Source organism: Myiozetetes cayanensis, unplaced genomic scaffold (genome assembly GCF_022539395.1).
Source record: "Myiozetetes cayanensis isolate MyiCay16 unplaced genomic scaffold, myiCay2020 scf1, whole genome shotgun sequence".
Taxonomy (NCBI): Eukaryota; Metazoa; Chordata; class Aves; order Passeriformes; family Tyrannidae; genus Myiozetetes; species Myiozetetes cayanensis.
In genome coordinates this window covers 37,730,106-37,749,905 of record NW_026086604.1, presented here as the reverse complement: position 1 = coordinate 37,749,905, position 19,800 = coordinate 37,730,106, and the positions used below count along the sequence as shown (strand labels likewise).

General features: G+C 39.4%; 1 protein-coding gene across 1 annotated transcript; it reads right to left on the bottom strand.

Moving 5' to 3' along the window:
• Positions 1-1,927: 1,927 nt before the first annotated feature.
• On the bottom strand, positions 1,928-19,232 carry LOC126643820 (transmembrane protein 68-like). The gene is made up of 7 exons (XM_050322503.1): positions 19,218-19,232; positions 12,947-13,277; positions 11,289-11,453; positions 8,367-8,560; positions 4,400-4,460; positions 3,871-4,010; positions 1,928-2,032 (listed from the first exon to the last, which is right to left on the bottom strand). The coding sequence occupies exons 2-7, from the start codon at positions 13,272-13,274 to the stop codon at positions 1,928-1,930; spliced, it is 993 nt and encodes a 330-aa protein (XP_050178460.1). The 5' UTR covers positions 13,275-13,277; positions 19,218-19,232.
• Between the last annotated feature and the right edge of the window lie 568 nt (positions 19,233-19,800).

Sequence of the window (19,800 nt, the reverse complement as noted above, 5' to 3'; positions counted from 1 at the left end):
CCTGGCTCCAACCTCCTTTCAGGTATTGTGGATCCCCTCTGAGCCTCCATTCCACCAGGCTAAACAACCCTACCTTCTTCAGATGCTCCTCATAAGAGCTGTGCTCCAGACCCTTTACCAGCTTTGCTGCCCTTCTTTGGACACTTTCCATGATGATATTATTGTGCTTGAAAAATAAGACAGTCAGAGAATGATTCTGTCTAGTCTTTCTGCAGTTTCTGCAATATGAAGAATGCTTTCAGGTTCTGGTTACTCATAATTCCTCTTGCTTCTTCATCTGTGTCCATTTTAGTATTCCACAGCCTTTTCCTTTTTCTCCCTTGACTTAATCTCAGGTTTTGAATTTTAGACTTCATGGTTTGAATTCCTGTTCCTGTCCAGGTGTATCAGTCTGCATCTTGATTTACTTTATTTTATCATGTCCGGTGCACGTCGAGTCTCTGCTGGGAGAAAAATCTTTCTGCCTGTATACAGCAATTATAGTTAGGGTGTTCAAATAAAAATTTCTATACCTTTGGAGAGATTTCAGACTTTTTTCACAACAGGATTCTTGTCCTTTTGCTCCAGGGAAATAACTCACCTGTCTATCCTGCTCCCTCCTCCAGATGTGCAAGAAATATTTGTGGAAGAAGAAGTATGGGAAGACTTTATTCTAATCCAAAGAGTAAATTTAGTTTTCTAGTGAAATATGGCCAAACAGTCTATATAGTTCCTTAGATACTATGTTGTAACTTTTTAAGATGTTCAGGGCAAAGATTATATAGGTATTAAAAGCAGAAGAATGAAAAATGAGGCACAAAAATTACCTTTCTTGGTGTCTGAAGTTAACAGACTTGGTTGCATTTAATGGCATATTGGATAGATTACACAGAGTTCTCCCACTCCCACTGGTAACAACATCCCACAGCATGTAAAAACACATTCTGCTTTGCAGCAAGTTTCAGTTTTCCCCAAATTGCATTAGGATGACAACACTGCCTACGTCTACCTTTCCAAAGAGGCATTTCAGTTAAATCCATATGGAGACAGCAGTGTTGCAGTACTGCGTTTTCAGGCAAACCACCAGTGATGATAAGCCTCAGGGTTGCATTGCCTCAGTAAGCTACCCCCACAGCTACTCCCCTGTTCACCAGGAGATAAATACAGCACATCCATACTGCATTATATCCAGGGGTTTTTAGACTGGGGGCAGCCTCATCCACTAAACAACTATGGTATGGTGCAATAGTGCATGCAAGTACCAGCTCAGACTTGAAACTACTTTCTACATGTATTTGCATAGCGCTACACCAAACTACAGCTTTTTTTCCTCTCTTAGAGAGACCTTTTTTTCTTGTGGGGGCAAAGTCTTAGATGTAGCAGTCCTGCTTTCCAGGGTGCAAACCACTAAGCTGTTTGTAGGAGTCTAGTATCTGTTCTAATGGGGTTATGTCTCTTTGTACAGTACCTAGAAAAATGCCTAAGCAGTAGATCATCAGCTAAAGTGAGACAGTTTCTCTTCTGACACTGTCTTGCATGGGGTCCAACAGGGAAAGTGCCCACTGTGGAGTGGTCTCCGGTGGGACAACACTGACTCTGAGATTCTTCTCTGAGACTGGACTGTGATCTGCTCAAAACACAAAACCACAGATCTAGACAAAACTGCTAAGGCTCTCGGAGTAAGTACGTACTCATTTTAGGAACCAGAAAAATCCTGGCTACATGATTTCCTTTTGGGGAATTTAGCTGTTGCATTGCTATTATACGTAAGTCATCTTCTTCAGTCTTTCTGAGTTCAGGATATTCTCAAGAAGTTAATTGTTTTCTTCTGCCAAATTTGTAGAAACTTGTAAATTAAACGGGTTGAACACCAACTATTAGTCATCAGTGCTTTAGGACATTGTTTTTTACTGTATGCTGTAAAAACAACAAAATAAACATAAGCATTCTAATCACTTTTACGACGTTTATCAAATCGCTCCAGTAAGGCCTTCCATATGTTGCCTGGAAGTGTTTGGTGCTTTCTTATGAGAGCCTGAACAGCGGTCTTTGTCTGAAAAGAGAAGAGAAATTTGCCTTTACAGACCTGCTTATGCATGGAAGAACAGTATAACCACTGGCTTCTCAGAAGTTCAAGAGGCACTGGGAAATTCACTCATAAGATCTATTCTAAGAAAAAAAAAGTGTCTTTTATATTAGCTAGTTGCCCTAATGACACTTTTCTTGGAAAGGAAAGGAATAAAAACATTGACTGCAGTTTGAATAGGCTCAAATTATTGAGGTTTACTAAAGGTGGGCATTAGTAAGTCAAAGTTGCCTTTAACACATACAAGCATTAAGTTTGTGCAATCTCCATCCCTGAAGGTTTTCATCAAAAATGCGATATAAAGCCTGACTAACCTCATCTGATCCCATAGCTGACCTTGCTGGCACTAGGAATTTGGAGTGGGAACCTCTATCTGTCCTTCCCAACATGAATTCCCCCATAACTGGATCATATACAGCATGCACATAATAGGAGAATTCATAATATTCTCTACATGAGATTCAAATGCAAGTTCAGGAAGAGAATGCATACAATATTCTGTATTTCTAAAAGAAATAAGAAATTATCTCCTTTTGTTTTTCCCTATGTATTTAAGCTTGAAAGAAGGGTGGCAACATACTCCACTGATCTACCCCAGAGTCATGGTGGAATATCACGATGAATATAAGAAAAGAGTGTCCTAACTCCTTTGCAGGGCAGGATCCGACAGAGGTCAGCCAGGCCACTGCTCATCTCAATCCCCCTTAACTTGCCTTTTTTTTTATAAGTAATATGAGCCACAGAAGACCTAACTGTACTCCCACTGAAGTGGGTAGTGGTCAAAGCGGGCAGCCAAAAGCTTGACTTTAACAAAGTAAATCAGCATCATGGGAAATTTAAATTTCAGTTTTGCAAGTACACAAAATACTGTTCCCCCAAAAACAAGGATATAAATAACTCTAAGGACAGTCATATTGCTTCCAACCTCCTAAATATGCTAAGACCAAACTCCACAGCTTACTGGGACAGTTCCCCTGTAACAGACCAAACCAGTCTGTCTGGTTTCACTTTTATGAAGCCCAGAACAATCTGCAGTAGACCCTTGCAAAACGGTGGGAAAAAAGGAGAAGAAAAAAAAAAGAAAGGAAAGCTGGCATTCTTGCACCTTTTTGGGGGCAGCAAGGTGTTTTTTCATCAGTGATTCCTAACAAGTGTTTTGATTCACTCCTAGCTCATAGATTTATGTTTTTGCATAAAGCCCTCCTTTCACCTGCCATGACAAATTTTAAAAACTGCGTTTTCTGTTTAGCTTAATATTTTGAAAAATGCCTAAACTCTGGATCTACAAACACTTTTATGCTCCTGGGCACCACTGATTTCACCAAGCTGTAGGTACTCACAATATTTTTATATTTTGGATGCAACTCATTTTTTTAACATTTTTTTTTTGACAATGAGACTGAAGTTCTTGTGGGACTTTGTTTCTAGGCCCTATGCTATTTAGAGAAGATGCTCTAATTTATTTGTTATTTATGAAATATATTTTCATAGTTAGTGAAAACTGCACTTAGAACATAGTTTACATAATTTCAGTTATCAAAGTTACCAAAGGCCCGGGAGAAAAAAAGTTAACATGCCAAGACAGAGCTCACACATTCTGAAAGGATGAGGGCATCCCAATCAACTATTACTATGTCAATACTTACTCAAAGGTATCCCTACATTAAACAACCACAGACCTCAACTGCCCACAGCTTTAACAAGTATATTTGTCTTTATTCAAGTGTGAAAAAAAACTAGTTTCAAGTACATATATAAGAGAAGGCAAAATATGTAGCTCAATTTTGCAAGGAGAGATAACTTACCTTTTCAACTAATTCCTCTGTAGTTATATTTGGATCGTAAGGGATTGGCTTCCCAATGTATGTGCGAAATTTGACTGGAAGTCCTCCATATGGAGGAGTAAAAGGCAATCGAGTACTTTCATATAGCTTTCTAAAAAATCCTGAAATAGTTTATGGGAGGAAAAAGTGAGATTACAGTCAGAGAAAACACAATCCAAACTTGAAATCTGATTATTATTAAAAATGCATGCTTTATCTGACAGTCAAGAAGTTGTTGCAGGATTGAGGTAACTGTCCACCAAAACAGAGCTCAATAGACCTAAGAGATCACTGAAATAAGACTGAATAAAAGAATCAAATCACACAGCACAAACCAGTTATGCACAAGCTATTTCCATATCTGAGATACCTCTAACCCATAGCAACTGTGTTAGAAAATCCAAAGCAAGCAATAGTCTGAAAAGCAAAATCTAAGAAAAAAGTGAGAGAAATCTGAGAGAAAAGTGGATAAAGCATTCCAAATACTTAAAATATATTTTTAACTTCTTACTTCTTTCTTTAAACATCCTATAGCCTTCACGGACATTTTGGGTATACATGGGAATGATGGGCTAAGGGATCACAAAAAAAAAAAAAAAAAAAAACAGTGGAAATGTTATACCAGGTTTGAATTTATGTTTTACTGCTTGTTAATGCAGCTAAGAAAATCACTTGAATACAGAGGGATTATCAGTCAGTTAAGTAGCAAACAAGGAATCTTGATATAAAACTCAAGAACAGAAATAAAATTCTCTTTCTCAGCTCCCACAAGTATCTGTTTTAAAGCCACTATCTGTAAGGAAAATTACTGGCATTGTATTAGGGTTTATGGAACTTTTATGTTACATATTTATTGCACTGCCACTGACTGGAACATAAATGAAGTTTTGCAGTTTCCCTGTCTAAAGGTTTCATCATGAGCGGTGAATAGGAGAGTATTCAGTTTGTGAAGTCTAGCAGAAAGCAACTAGAGACATTCACGGTTGGCTCATCTACTTCTCAAACAAGGGTCTCACTGAAGCAGTCACGTTTGGGTAATATTTCACTGGAAAATATTTCTGCAGATCCCTCAGGCAAATAAGGCAATTGTATGTCCTCACTGACCTGGACTACACACCTTCTGGAAGGCAGATCCTTAGGCAGTTACAGAACAAGTTCACTTCATTTGTGACTAAAAAGAAACACACTTGAGATACCTGCACTTGAAACAGTCATGTCTTACAATCTAAGGTAAGATTTCACAATTTGTAGACAAATGGACAGTGATTGATGCAATGATTTTTTTGGCCACTATTGTGCCCTTTCCTTTTTTTAAAACATGTTTTGAGCATGTTGTTGAAATTACTTGTCCATAAGGTAATGAAAGACGACTTTTATGCTGTTAAGAATCATTACCAGAGAACAGAAACCCTAGGATAAGAGAAAAACAAGCAAGGAAACGGCCTAACTAGAGCCTAACAAAGTAACTCAAAGTGATGGAAACAGTTAAAAGGAAAAAAAATCCCTGACATAACAAAAATATCAAACACACATAAAGTTTTTATAGTAAACCCTTCAGAATGAGAAATTAAGGCAAAGTATTAGATATAACCCCTTAAAAATAACCAGTAATACCTTTTAAAAACACATAACTACTGGATACTAAAAATACCACAGTTGGCTTCAGCTATTGATTGAATACTGTATGTCTAACATGTAAAATGATTGAAACCCTCTGTCATACAGACAAAACACCTTAAATTTTAGAAATAGTGCAAGAGAAATACATCTTAGGCTATAAAGAAATCTGGCAGCTACAGAAGCTATTCTCATACAATGACCAGCCACTGAGGTACAGAGTAGGCAGCAACCTACAGTCCCTAAGCTGGAAAAAAACAGGTACACGTACAAAATCTTAGATTTGTAAAGCAGCACAGTCAGATCTGCAGAAACCCACAGTTTTATATTTGTTGTGCTGGAATTTGAGCTGGATCACAACCAGTCAGCTTGAAAATCACAGAATCACAGGATAGCTGGAGCTAGAAGGCCTTTGGAGATCAAATAGTCCAAATCCCTTGCCACATACATGAGAATTTTATAAGCCATAGTCTCCGTTTATCTTTTACCTAGATAGACTGGAATCAATTTTTTGACACAGATAAAATTCAGGGATCTTCAGAAATGATCAACCTTCCCCATTAGCCTTTCAAACCAAGCCATAGGCAGAGGGTGTTTCTGAAGGTCAGGCACCAGGCATATATTAAATTTGATGGAGACAGATATATGTCCCAGAGGTACTTTGAGTCACAACATTAAACAGTAACACTCTCCTTCTCTGACTCCAGTTAAGCAGAGTAATTGCACAAGAAGAAGTGGAAACTGAATGTGGAAACCTGTAGGCAAGGACTGAGGCTGAAACTACCTTCTTTGTTTGCTTTTCTTCAGCTTTTTCAGTGGAAGAACTATTGAACTTCCATAATACTGTATGAAGACTGGGAACATCTATTCATATATAAAGGTGGTTTCAAAATCCCCATTCAAGTCATCTGTGGCAAGTTATTAACCACAGCGTAGTCATTTTGAATGAAGTGTGTGTGGTTCTTTGGTTGATGGTTACACTGTATGTAGAATAAATTCATAAAAGACCCTTATAATTCTATTTTGCCTTCATTCAGGATCCAATTAAGTATCAGCAAAACATATATGAATTGCTATATTATAGAATATAGAATATAGAATTATAGATTGTTCAAATATTTGAAGTAGCTTGAAAATCAGGTATGAAAGCAAAATCATTAGCAATCACTCACATTGTTAAAGTGACACCTTTTCCTGACTGTTGGAATATATTATTCACTTAATACATAAGAATAATACAAGGGAATTCAAAATGTCCATATGAATGGACTAAGTTTATCCCTAGTAGTTTATTCCTAGTAGTGGTGGTGGATGGGCCCACACAATATATGAAGTATTGTGACTAACATTTACCAGCCCAAACTTTTGAGAAAAAGGGCAGGAAAGGGAACAGAATCACATAAAACGTGACTTTTTAAAAGGCCACATAGCGAGACAATGATGCAGAAATAGGTCTCCCAGCCTAAAATTACTTTATCCACTGGGTAAGTGCCCCTAAGTTAATTCTAGTGTTCAGTTATCTCCCTAAATTCAGAGATAGAGTTAGGAAGAAACATGCAGTTTGCAACTCCAGGTACTTTGTAGTAGGAAATATAGCACAAGAGACCAAAACAAAGCTTGAGAAGCAACAAATTGGATTGGGTGAGAAAGAGATATAACTGCACAGAAACCTGAAAGGGGTGGTAAGAAATTCAAATTTCATGGGAAGAACTCAACTCTGTACAGCTTCTCTTATACAGACAGAGAACTTTGTGTGGAAGGCCTAAGAGCACTGCAATTTATGAGATTTTCATAAGAATGTGGAGAAAAATTGATGGTTGTGCAATTCATGAGAATGCAGCAGAAAGCTCATGGCAGAACAGATGAAACCTGGATTTGCACCAGTATTGTCAGACACAAAAAGCACCAGGTATGTTGAGTCTAAATTAAGGCAGAAAACTTGTATCTAGTGCTGCTGATGATGAGAAGTGGCAGTTAGGAAAAAGACAGGGTTGCTGCTCATTCAGCTATATGCCAATCCAAAGAAAACAACTTCCTGTGAGATACAGTCTCACAGGTGGATTTAGATGGAAGGTACAAGGTTGTATTCAACGATCATCATCCATATGGAAATTGTAACTGAAACTGTACCACTGACTGAATGCCCATTTGCGACTGGAGAGTATTAGATCCCATTCCTGGTTTATTTTCAGCCAAATGGAATGCAGCTCAGGTATTCTAACATGTTCCTTGATGTGAATGGAAGAATGCTGAGATGGAAAAACTGCTTCAAAAGTGCACACATGATTCAAATTCAGACATTGATGTAGACGCACCTTGGGTTAGTTGATCTATCTTTCACAAACATGAAGAAAAGTAAGGGTAAGGACAAAATCCTAGACCTTCCCGGGATAAATGAGAAGAAAGAAAGGTAAGGATAATACATTAAAGAGCCATAAGAAAATGAGTGGGTATACAGAATTAATTAGGATGTAAGCCTAGTAGGATGAGAAAAAAAGAATGAAACCTTAGGACAATCTGGAGAAGGACCGCAATGAAGATCTCTGAAGTACAGTCAAGATGAGACACTGGATACCTGCATGATGGAAGTGTAGACATGGAACTGCAGAGATAGATGCTTTGCAACAGTCAAGAAAAAGTTAAACGGTTCCACAAAATCCTTCCTTCTTTTGTGCTTAAGGAAAGTGATGTGAAAAGGTAAAGAAATCTTTACTTCTCAACAACAGTTTTTGTCTGGAAGATTTTCCAACAAATACTCCTAAACTGCCTCTTATAATGAATCATATATGTAAAAGGTATAAACTGGGATTGTTAGTGGTAGTAATAATAATAATAACAATAATAATAATAATAATACTCACCACTTTTGCATCTAGAGCAACCTGAGCAAAACCTTTTCTATTTCCCCACACGAGTTGGTAACTTTCATCACTGAATAGCGCTTCTCTAACTCCACCTGGTGAGATGGACACCAAGTATCCATTCTTCAGTGCAAGCAGACACTCCTCCCTGGTGCCTGGTATAACACCTGTCACTGCCAATAATAATTTAAGTCCTGCAACAAATAAGTAGCAAATGCATATTATTATAACAATCTATCACAAACACTGCTTGCATGTAGGTACCAGATTACAGCTAAATGAAAATCTAGTACCTATATATTTAGACTAAGAAAAGTTTTTATGAAGTAAGACATCTGCCGAGGAAATATTGGCAAAATGACAAGGACATGACAATATATTTTTGCCCAAATGTTATGAAGATGAACCATCTTATCAGGAGCATCTCAGTAAACTAATGTTTCCACATGCTATTTTCTATCATTATCAAAACTCCTGCTATGCAAGCAAAACTTGTGCATCATGGCTAGGAATCTGAAAACAAGTATCTATTCCTCTCTTCTTCTTTTTACATGCTTTAATACAAGGGGGAAAAAAAATCAGTACAATAAACATTACTGCAAAAATAAATACCTGAAAAGCAGCTATTTCTTTTAAAAGAAAATGTAATGTCTAACATTTTAAACATCGAAGTTTTGAGTTGTTAAATTCAGTATTTTGTGGTTAAATTGCAAACTATGTGGATCCACTTGGACTTCTGTAAGACTCTTTAAGATGCATGGACGACAGAAGTCAGTGGGCCAATTTCAGCACCACATGAATATTTCAGTGAATCTCCCTCCTCTGCTTCCATAACTGGGATTTCTCTAAAAGACAGATTTAGAATCATGGAAGCATTCCATGTTTTCTTATATTATCTTCACATTTTAAACATAATGGTTTGGAATTCCCATACAAAGTTTCAGCAAACAAGCATTTCCTCAATCTGCAAATTCACTGTTTGAACAGCGTAATTTGCAGAGAAATTTTTTTATAATAAACATAAGCAATAACTATGGACTGCCAGAACTGGTGCTTAGCAGTACAACTTTGACAAAGGTCTGCAACAGAAACTTTGGAAGAGAATGGAAAACACAGTGCTGAATTTTGTAATTTAATTAAATCTCATTCAAGGTACCATGTTTGATAGATCTTTCTGTCAAAGACAGATGCTGACTTTGTTTAAGCCCTTTGTGAACTCAAATATATATTTCTGTTTTATCCTACAGTCAGGAATGCTGTAACCTTATTAAGTGAAGAGGTACTTCATTTGCTTGGCTTTAAAACTTTTTTGACTGTTAGGAATTACAATGTATCACATAAACACATTTTCACTTCTTATTCCCCTTTTCCAGATCACACAAAATTTTGTATCCCTCAGTCATTCAAGATTTCTGTCTTATGTACTATCTCTTCAAAGGAAGCCATGCCAGGCCTCTGATCATCATTGTCCTTTTTTTGTAACTTTATTACTTTGCAGCTAGTCTGATAGTCTGAGATGTTATTAATTCACAAGAAGAATTCTCCTGTAACTGTGATTAATCCTATACATAAATTGAACTGAGGTTCAGCATATGCTCGTGAGCATTCTTTAAAGAGCCAATCCATGGAGTGTAACATTTCTTTGCAAAAAGCAAGTCAATGTGGTAGAGCAGGTTAGGGAGAAATTACGCTCAGGCTATTACTTTTAGCCACATTTTTTAGTAATGCAGTGGAGAGCTCTGATCTCAATTACCTCTGGTCTTTCTTACCAAATGCCCTTTTGTAGCCTTTTTATAGGTTGACACCATATTTGGCATCTTCTTTTCCTCTAGCATGAACGTAGTTCAATCAATATGTTTTGCAGACATCAATAGTCCAGAAATCGCACAGCTGAGAGTGTTACTTAGTCCTAACAATGCTGTACTCTACACCTTTAATAAAAATCTATGCTATAGACACTTCAATCTGAAACAGTGCCCTCTTATTTATCCCTTAAAAAGAGTCTCTGTTGCAACATTTTGCTGAACTTTCTCTTCTTTTGTGGGTACTCTAGAAAGCCAGTGATCTCTTGACAACTTCATACTTCTGATGTGCTTAGTACCACACAGTACCTACTAAGTGTGCTTGTTGAAAATTCTTGTCATCTTTCTAGGGGTGCCTGAATATGGCTTTTGCAGCAAACTTGCTTCATACTACTTGTTTTCAGTGTTTGGACAAAACTTCCTTTTCTGAAGAGTGTCCTTCTACTTCTAAATAGCTTCCTTTACTCTTTATTATAATAATAGCTTTTAATATAAGTAGTATAAAGGTTCCTTGAAATAATCTCCCTGATATTTCTTCTGGATGCTCTTTTTTTATGTCTTGTTTTTCTAAAATTGAAATTTTTTGCTTCTTTGTATCTTCTCCTTTTCATGATGGAATTATTTCTTTCTTTCTTTCTTTCTCAGTGTTCAGTGTGTGGAATATATTTCAGTGGCCAGTATTACAGAGCTCTCTTCAACAGTAAAATCTTCAACACAGTCATACTCCACTGCAATGCCTACCCAATGTAGAGGGCAAGTAGGTAAGTGATATCCTACCATTCACTGAGCTCTTCTGCACTCATAGCCCACTGCTGACCACTCAGCGTTAGATCAATAATAGAATCTTACCCAGCACTTTCTACTGAGGCATGACATTACATCTCAAGAGGAATTTATGTCTACTTGTTGGTTTTGGAGGGTTTACCAATGTTTTCACTGAAATGACAGGATATTCTACCTCTTTGTCCTGTTACATCTACCAACTTTTTGTTTAAAAGCCTAAAGTCTTTTAGTTTGAAAGCTCTCTTTAAAGCATAGTAAAGTGTTTAGAATGTCAAGTTCACCAAAACTAGCAGCAGGTTGGGTGAATCCAGAATGCTTAAATACAACGTGTTTTTACCTGGTAAACGAAAGACAAAATGATCAGCTACTGACAGACAAAGTCTTTTCTTCCAGAGAAACAGCCTAGACAAAAAGTAAAGGTAGTCTATAGGAATAGCTCCATGGTAATACACAAGAATTCCTGGTCCTTCTGGTAGGTTTTCCACACCATGAAGCTCATAACCTGTTTGGGATGGAAAATAATACAATGACAATGATATATGTAAATCATCTGGCAGTCTAAAAAAAAAAAAACATTTACTGTCCTTTTTTAAATGACTTCCAGAGAGTTGTGAAAGTCTCTGCTTTAGCTTTTAGAATAATTAGGTTCTGGATGGAATGTTTGGTCAATAGCAAAAATAAAGTCCCTCAAACACCACAGCTTATCACTGGACTGATTTGTTGATCAGTTTAATCACTAGATGAGACCTGAACCTGACATTTTCCCCAGTGAGGGAACTAAATAATCATTTCCCATTAGGAACTTTTATCAGTACATAGTACAATAAAAATAATTTTACAAAAATCACTAACTGGTGTGAAAACAATTCATTTGCAGAATTAGAGGCAAACAGTCTGGATGCTTTCCTGAAATACAAAAGTATGAGTTTCCATTCTGTATCAGGCAGAATAATGAGTTCGGGATTTTACACAATAAAATGTTTCTCTTTTTGAGAATGGTGAGATGTTTAAGTTGAAACCATAATCTGTAAGAATCCCAAGGAGAGGCTCTCTGCACAGGAGTGAAGTGTAGTCACTTCACAGTGGGAGGGAATTTCCTCACAGACATGGACTTCTATGAATCCTTGTCCTGGCTCTTCCTACGTTTGAGTTAGGTTTTAGGTGGAGCCAGACTAGAAGGCTGATGCATACAGAGGCGTGGGAAATCCACAGCTTCTGCCAACTACGAGCTCTGTTCCACCTTGTCTGCCTACTTCTCCACGCCCGCTACAGCTCCTATCATGAGCTGTTTGGATGGGACTGGAGAAGGCAGAGTCCTAGGAAGAAGTGGTGCCATTTTTATACGCAGGATGTTCAAAAATTAAGGGAAAAGCTGTGGGGAAGGATAGCAACATAGATAACAGCTACTGTTCTTCATCCTTAGAATGGCAAAGTTAAAGTTACCTTGCTGACAGTCTTAAACCACATCTGTGGAAAGAACAAGAGCCTAGCAGGCTGCTGAGGATTTTCCTACGCAGTTGGCTGTGTTGAAAGTATCTGAAGGTTGAATGTAACGAAACTGAAAAATCAGGTTAGTTTTTAAATTCTGCCACAGTACAAACTTAGATGTGATATCTAATTGCTTCTTCATCCACACAGCTCTTGAAATTATTTTTGTCGTAACACAAAGTAGTTTTTACCAACTAAAAATACAGTAATTACATTTCCAACTAGAACATTAACACTGCACTTCACTCTGATACCATATACAAAGAAATGCACCTTCCTAACCACTTTAAAGAAATTTACCCTATATTAATTAATTTCTCCGTTTCATTCTGCTTATTCTATATTGCAATCAGTCTTTGAGGCAGAAACTTTTGGGTTAGATGCCATACAAAGTGCAACAAATGTAATTTATTTGCATCCATTTGGAAGAAAAAATTAAAATTAAAACTACTGTGTATTTACTACTTGCTGTAATTCAAAGCTTCAGACATGTCATGTCATACTTACCATGCCATATTCTTGCATATATATCCCAAAAGCTTGCTATGGTTTTCCTTGCTCTGTCCCAAACACTACTTAAGGGATCTGCTTCTAACTCACTATTCCTCTGATATATTAAAAGTGAAATATTAGAAAGGTAAATGAAAAAGACAATTGTTAAAGGAACTATAAAAAAAACTAATATTGCACTGATTGTCAGAGAGGCGATGATCACATGAAAAAGGTGTTGCTTCAGGAACTCCACAACAGGCCATCCTTCCAGTCCATAGACAAGGCAGCCGGGGTCGGTCATTGGTATCTGTCCTGAGGTGCAGGATTCTTTTCTACCTATCATGTCCTGCATGGAGAAGGAAAAAAAACAGCTGTAGTTTCTAATCATGGAAGTTTCTCAATTTAGGAAAAAAGCTTTCTGTAGGTACACCTGATGCCTATTTTGGCATAGCACAGGTTCAAACATTTTGTCTCTGTCATGATAAGTTAGCTACCGGGTATGAGATTACTGTATGTGCTCATGGATCCTTTTTATACAGCCAGATAATAGGGGCTAAAAGGAGAAGGGCTGGAGTCCAAGGAAGCTTCAGGATCCCTACAACATGGCTGATCAAATTATTTCTCTGTGTAAGTGCAGCTTACGTTTTAGAATCTCAGAAGAGGGTAAGTGGTAAGTATTTTCAGCAGTGTTAGCCAAGAAGACTGCTGCCAGAGGTGTGGGCTCTCCTCTGCAGAGCGTCCAGCCTGGGGTCCTGCTCCCTCAGTTTGGCAGTAAGGGGATCAAACAGCAGAGTGAGCAGCTGAGGAGCCAGCAAGCGAAAACAGGGCAGTCGTGTCTCCTTCACAAATCCTGAAAGTGCCTGGGGCAGCGTTTGGTATTGCAGGTAGCGCTGGGAAAAGCAACTCTTCGCCCCTCTTCCATACAACGATGCCAACACACCCTTCTTTCCAATCTTCCAGCCCTAGCAAAGGCCAAGAGGGCTCCACGGCCCTATTGGTATGGTTGCCACATGGAGCTCTCTAGTTAGTCTGTTCCTACAGCAGACCCTGCCAGCCTGACAACAGGTAGTGGTTCAGCTGGAATGCAAGAGCACTCCAGCACCGCTGGCTGCTTTTAAGATTCTTGAGCATTAGCCAGAGACTTAAACATTGCAATCCAGTTCAGTAATCCATAACTGAATACAGATTTTTATTTGCCTCAATCAGGCTGCTACTTGTTTAACAAGTTTTCTGATCCAACACCAGAACAAGTACCTACAAGAAACAATTGCCACAGACAGTGCCAGGATCGTAAAATACAGCAAGCCCAGACTTTTCTGAGTTTATGTTTTCAGCTGCGCACTTACATGAGCAAACCTGCTGCACGCTACTCACTCCACTTTTGCTTTCCTTCTTTGAAGCCCTGGGTAGAATATAGGGGTGGAGTGGCGTAAAGCACAGCTCCCTTCAGAATTACAGATGAGAAGGAGTACAGCAAACAGCAAAAGCAAAAAGCAGCCACGAATAAGCACTAGAGTCTAACTTTCAGTAAAGCAAGCAAGCCCCATGACAAGCCCTGTGGACTGAGTAGCTGCAGTAGCTATAAATTTGGTCTTGCACACTCCAGTGAAATCTGTCCTTATCTCAAACCCTTTGAACTCCATATTGGACACCAGAAAGGACCATTGTGGTTTAACCCCAGCAGGCAGCTGAGCACCACAAAGCTGCTTGCTCACTCCCCCCTGCAGTGAGATGGGGGAGAGAATCAGAAGAGAATCTCTTGGTGGAAGATAAAGACAGTTTCATGGCTAGAGCACAAATTGGAAGGATAGTAAACTAGAAGCTCAAAGGAAATAAGCAATGTATTAGAAGATACTCAGCATGGTGCAAACAAATGAAACCAGTGTGACAAAGAAAGTCAGAAGAATTAATATAGAATTGTTTATATCCTGATGAGTGTTTATATCCTTTAGATGCCTGACTAAGATATAGGAAAATCTGGAAACTGTCACTGAAAAGAGATTTTATCAATAACATCAAAGAAAAAAAGGAATAGTTTGCATGATTCAGACATTAAAATCTCTGTTGAGACAGTGCTCAAGAAGAATAAAGCTAGTGGTGTGGTGCTACTCTATAGTGTTTTTAATTGCTTAAAGTTGCTGATAAGAACAAGGACTACAAATTCTCAATGTGTGCAAAGCATGCTATGCTGACAGAGCCCAGAGCCCAGGAGCAGGCCACATTAATGGCCTGTCTCAGGCTACTGAATCAGAAATACTGAGCAGTACTTGGAATAACTCGTTCAGCCTGCAAAACAGGGTGAAGGAAGTGAACAGATTTTGCATTGTTATGGGGGCTTCAAATCTGGAACACAGACTAGTACAGCCAGTAGCAAAACTGTCTTAAAATCACAGATAAAATATCCATATCCACAGTAAGTGCATCAGTAATAACCCCTATATGATATGGGGATTAATTTGGATATATGGATTGCTGGTGAACAAGAGATTGTATAATCAATCTAGCAACACTTTAACAAGTCCAGGTATCTTCTTGTACCTAACATTCATTTAGAAACCACCTGAAATTCCCTCAGGCCCCTTGATACCCATTTTTAGTAACTCGAAAGACTAGGGATAATCCAGAGGACTGGAACGGATTTAAGATTATTCCTAAACCCCCAAACACAAGTAACTGCAGACTCAGCAGCCAGATAAACTTCTGGAAAGATAACTGAGAAGCTGGTATGTGATGAAGGTAACTGATGCCACTCTCTAATTTTGTGGGAAACAGACCTTGTAAACAAATTCACTTCCATTCTTTGAAGGAAGTAGAGGTTTCACAGGTTGTGCAGGTGTCATACATATACAGTTTTATTAGGGGCTTCTCAAAGAGTCACTTTAAGCCACACATAAGCTGCTACTTGAAAGTTGCCCTTCCACCAGCCCCTTGCTGTATGTTCTCACCCCTAGGTTGGTCTCCAACAGATCAGCTTGGCTCCCTGCTAACAAGATGCCTGTAAAAATGCTGGCACAAGCAAAGCCACTCTTGGGAACAGCTCAAACTTAAGTTGGCCTATGGGTATTATGCAAGTATATTACTGATGATGCTTGAAACTTTTATTAAAAAATAAAGCTCTTTTAAATGAAGCACATATGAAATGGGTGATGTCATCAACTAACACGACAAAAAAGAATCCATCAGTGGCAGAATCTGCATCAAATAAGAACTGAGTCTACATCCTACATTATTCAGCATTTTCTGAATTTTCTTCTAGTATTAATAGGATGTTTACATTGATCAGTGTAAACAATGTAACATCCCACTGATTCCTCTTCCTTCATCCCAATATTTATCTAACAGAAAATCACCTGCTGGCTGGGAGACCACTACCTTTAACCTTGTTTGCTGACAGACTACAGTATAAATGAAGATCTTAACTTATTTATTTCTGGGTTGAAGGTCAATGTAGACACTGAAAAAAGCTTTAGAAAGAAAATAAAATACTTCGATGTGCAAAATCATACTTTTTAAAAACCTACAAAACAGATTTTAATAGTACAGATTTGACCAAAGACACCTGCAAGTAGTTGGGTACACATGGAGTGAGTTCACCTTCCACCAGCTAGCTGGGTGTGTGGGATACAAGCTAAATCAACATCATTCCAGTTGAATTCAAGAGTGGAGAAAGAATAAAGTATTGACAAATTGAGGAAAAACTAGAAGTAGTATGGCTTTTTCTGGAAATTGTTTGCTCAACCATGGTTCAGTTCCTAGTCACTCAGTGCAGTGGTAAACTACCTCCAGTGTTGTGTAAGGACAGAATGAACTTTGATCATTGAGCCCTGCATCTTGGGTTTTGGACCATATGATATGAGTCCAACATGGTAAGTGCATTCCTCTTTAATGCCACTGTAACATCAAAGGACTAGAACAGGACATGTTCTACTCACTCTCACCAGTCCCTCGCTGAAATCACAAACACAATTTTGAAGCTTTCTTTCTATCAAACACCATACAGGAAGTTATTATGTTTCAGTGACTATTGCAAGGCTACTACTACAAACCTCTTTGATCACGCGCTAGGAGACAATGCAAGAGTGTTACTGCAACATATTTACTCTCAACTGCTTTGGTTTGCCCCAAATCTCAATATTTAAGGGAGAAATATTTAAGGGAGAAATTTTTCTTCTGCTTTTATCAAATCTGAGCCAGGAGCAGCTCCAGTGTTCTTCAATACTGAATATCTTATAAAAGGCTAACAAGTGGGTATAGTGTTTTATTATTGAAAAAAACCCAAACATTTTTTCAATTGTCTACATTTTTCTCATGTTATCTAGTGATGGACTTGAAGATACTGTTCTGAGTGATTTTGTTGTTCTTACAGAGAACAACATGTGCGTTGACATATGAGGTATTTGTTTGGGCTCCACCTATAAAGCACACAGAATTCCAGAGCAATAGCTTTATCTACAACATAAAATTACAGGTAATATCAGAGAGAGATGAAACTACTGTCCCCCTACTTAAAGGGGAGCTCCCCTTTCAACAAAAGTCTCCTGTACTACAAGTTGTTCAGATCCCAAGCTCTTGCTGATAAGGATAATCTTACCAACACTATAATCCCAGGGAAGAACAAAGCTGTCACAAGAGACCTATTACATCAAAATTAAAACCTTGTATCTGGCTTTCAACAATGACTGAAGGATAATAATCTTGGTCTTGTTGCTCACCAGTTTGCTCTTGGCAGTAGAATAGCAGAGCATAGTGAGAAGATCAGTGTAAAGTAACTGCAGACTCTTCTAAAGATAATCTTTTGACACCTGCTCTTTGGTGGCAGGCTCCTACTCTTCAGTCAAACTCAACCGCTCTGTTTCACAAGGGGAATCATCTAACAGTTACAGTTCTGCATCTCACCTTTCAATGTAAATGAAATTCCAGTTTTACATTTCCTGGATGTTTTGTGGCAGTTTCATGGAAAATTGCTGATTTCACCCTGTTGACACACACTTTATTTGTCTCCATAAATCCACCCTCCTTGTACACTCCCATGTTTCTAGAGCTTTCAGTACCTTCAGTACACCCAACACAAAAAGCAAAGGTCTATCCCCTCAGGAAAGAAACTACAAGCAAGTAGAGTGCCCAGTATCCCAACTTTTCACAGTCATTCCACCTTTTGCACACACTGGAGATACTGTTTCCCATTTAAAGCTTCAGCAAATATGGATAACTGAATTCCCACTCGGGTTTGATTGAGCATGTGGAAATTAGGCACTATCCCTGACCAAGCATACTTGTTCAGCTCAGTTCCCAGAAATGTGGCAGGTAAAAGCTGGAATAATAAAATCATAGAATCATAGAATGGTTTGGGTTGGAAGGGACCTTAAAGATCACCTGGTTCCAGCCATGGGTAGGGACATCTTCCACTAGGTTGCTCAACGCGCCATCCAGCCTGGTCTTAAAGACTGCCAGGGATGGCACATCCACAGCTTCTCTGGGCAACCTGGTCCAGTGTCTCAGCACTCCCACAGTAAAGTTCTTCCAGATATCTAACCTAAACCTGCCTTCTTTCAGTGTAAACTATTCTTCCTTATCTGGTCACTACATACCCAAACAAAAAGTCCCTCTCCAGCTCTCTCGTAGGCCCTCTCAGGAACGCTGCCATAAGGTCTCCCATGAGCTTTCTCTTCCTCAGGCTGAACAATCATAATTCTCTCAGCTTGTCTTCACAGGAGAGCTGCTCCAGCCCTCTGTGGTCCTTCTCTAGACCAAACAGGTCCATGTCTTTACTGTGCTGAAGACCCCAGAGCTGGATGCAGTACTCCAGGTGATATCTCACACCTGGAGTGGACTGCAGGGGCAGAATCATCTCCCTTATCCTGCTGGCTCCGCTTGTGATGCAGGCCAGGATATGGTTGGCTTTCTGAGCTCGAAGCACACACGATTGGGTGTATGAGGAGGGTGTATGAGGAGGGTGTATGAGGAGCAGGATCTGCGTTCAGTGCCAGTACCCGTCCTGCTCAGGCACAAGTAAAATACAGCAAGCGCCTTTTTCTCCACCTGGAAACGTCATTTAACGTTTCCAAACATCAACACTGCGAAGACTCGGAGGGTTTCTCTAATTTCAGGCGCTAAGGGCCCCTGAATGCGGATCGCGCCTGAAGCACGGAGGTGCTGGAACGGTGCCCGACCCTCCCCCGGCTCCGGTTCCCCGCGGGGCGACAGAGCCTCCCCCCCGCAGCCCCCAGTTCCCGTCCCGTCCCATCCCATCCCGTCCCGTCCTGGACCGTCCCCCCGCCCCGCTCACCTGCCCTGAGCGGTCGCGCCGTCCCCCGGACCCCGCGGATGGGTCCCCGTCCCGGGATAAACGCGCTGCCACCCCCGCGTCCGGGAAGAGGAGGCGGGGCTGGGGCTGAGCGCCCAAATCTCCATTTTTAATTCTTCAACCATAAAAGTCCCGGGGCGGAGACGCCGCTTCCCATCACAGGGGGATCGGGGACGCGCGGAGCCTTTGGTGCCGTTCCCTGCTTGGAAAAGAGAAGCCTCCTCGGGATGTGCTTCCAGCCAGTTCATGTCTACGGTGATTAAGGAAACTTTCAGAGTGCCATTGACTGCTGAGTTGAGAACATGTAATGGTTTTGCAAAGGAAAGAGTCTCTTCAGAAGAGAGAACTGTGTGCCACACGGACTTGCGGGTATAACTAAAACAGAATGTAGATCATGCTATTATGGCTAAATTAAGCAGAGGAAACCTGAATCATAAGAAATACCTTTATGCTGTACTGTTGTTCACTATATGGCTTATGTGACAGGTCTTATTTAGACTGAAAAGACCAATAGGTACCACTTTTAAAGTTCAGAAAAATCATTAATCCAACCTGTTTAAGACAG

Coding starts and splice junctions, on each gene's coding strand:
- LOC126643820 (XM_050322503.1), bottom strand. CDS start 13,274: ATGATAGGTAGAAAAGAATCCTGCACCTCAGGACAGATACCAATGACC. Junction 4,461..8,366: donor TTGCTCTAGATGCAAAAGTG/GTGAGTATTATT, acceptor GTGATCCCTTAG/CCCATCATTCCCATGTATAC. Junction 2,033..3,870: donor CAGAGGAATTAGTTGAAAAG/GTAAGTTATCTC, acceptor TTCTCTTTTCAG/ACAAAGACCGCTGTTCAGGC.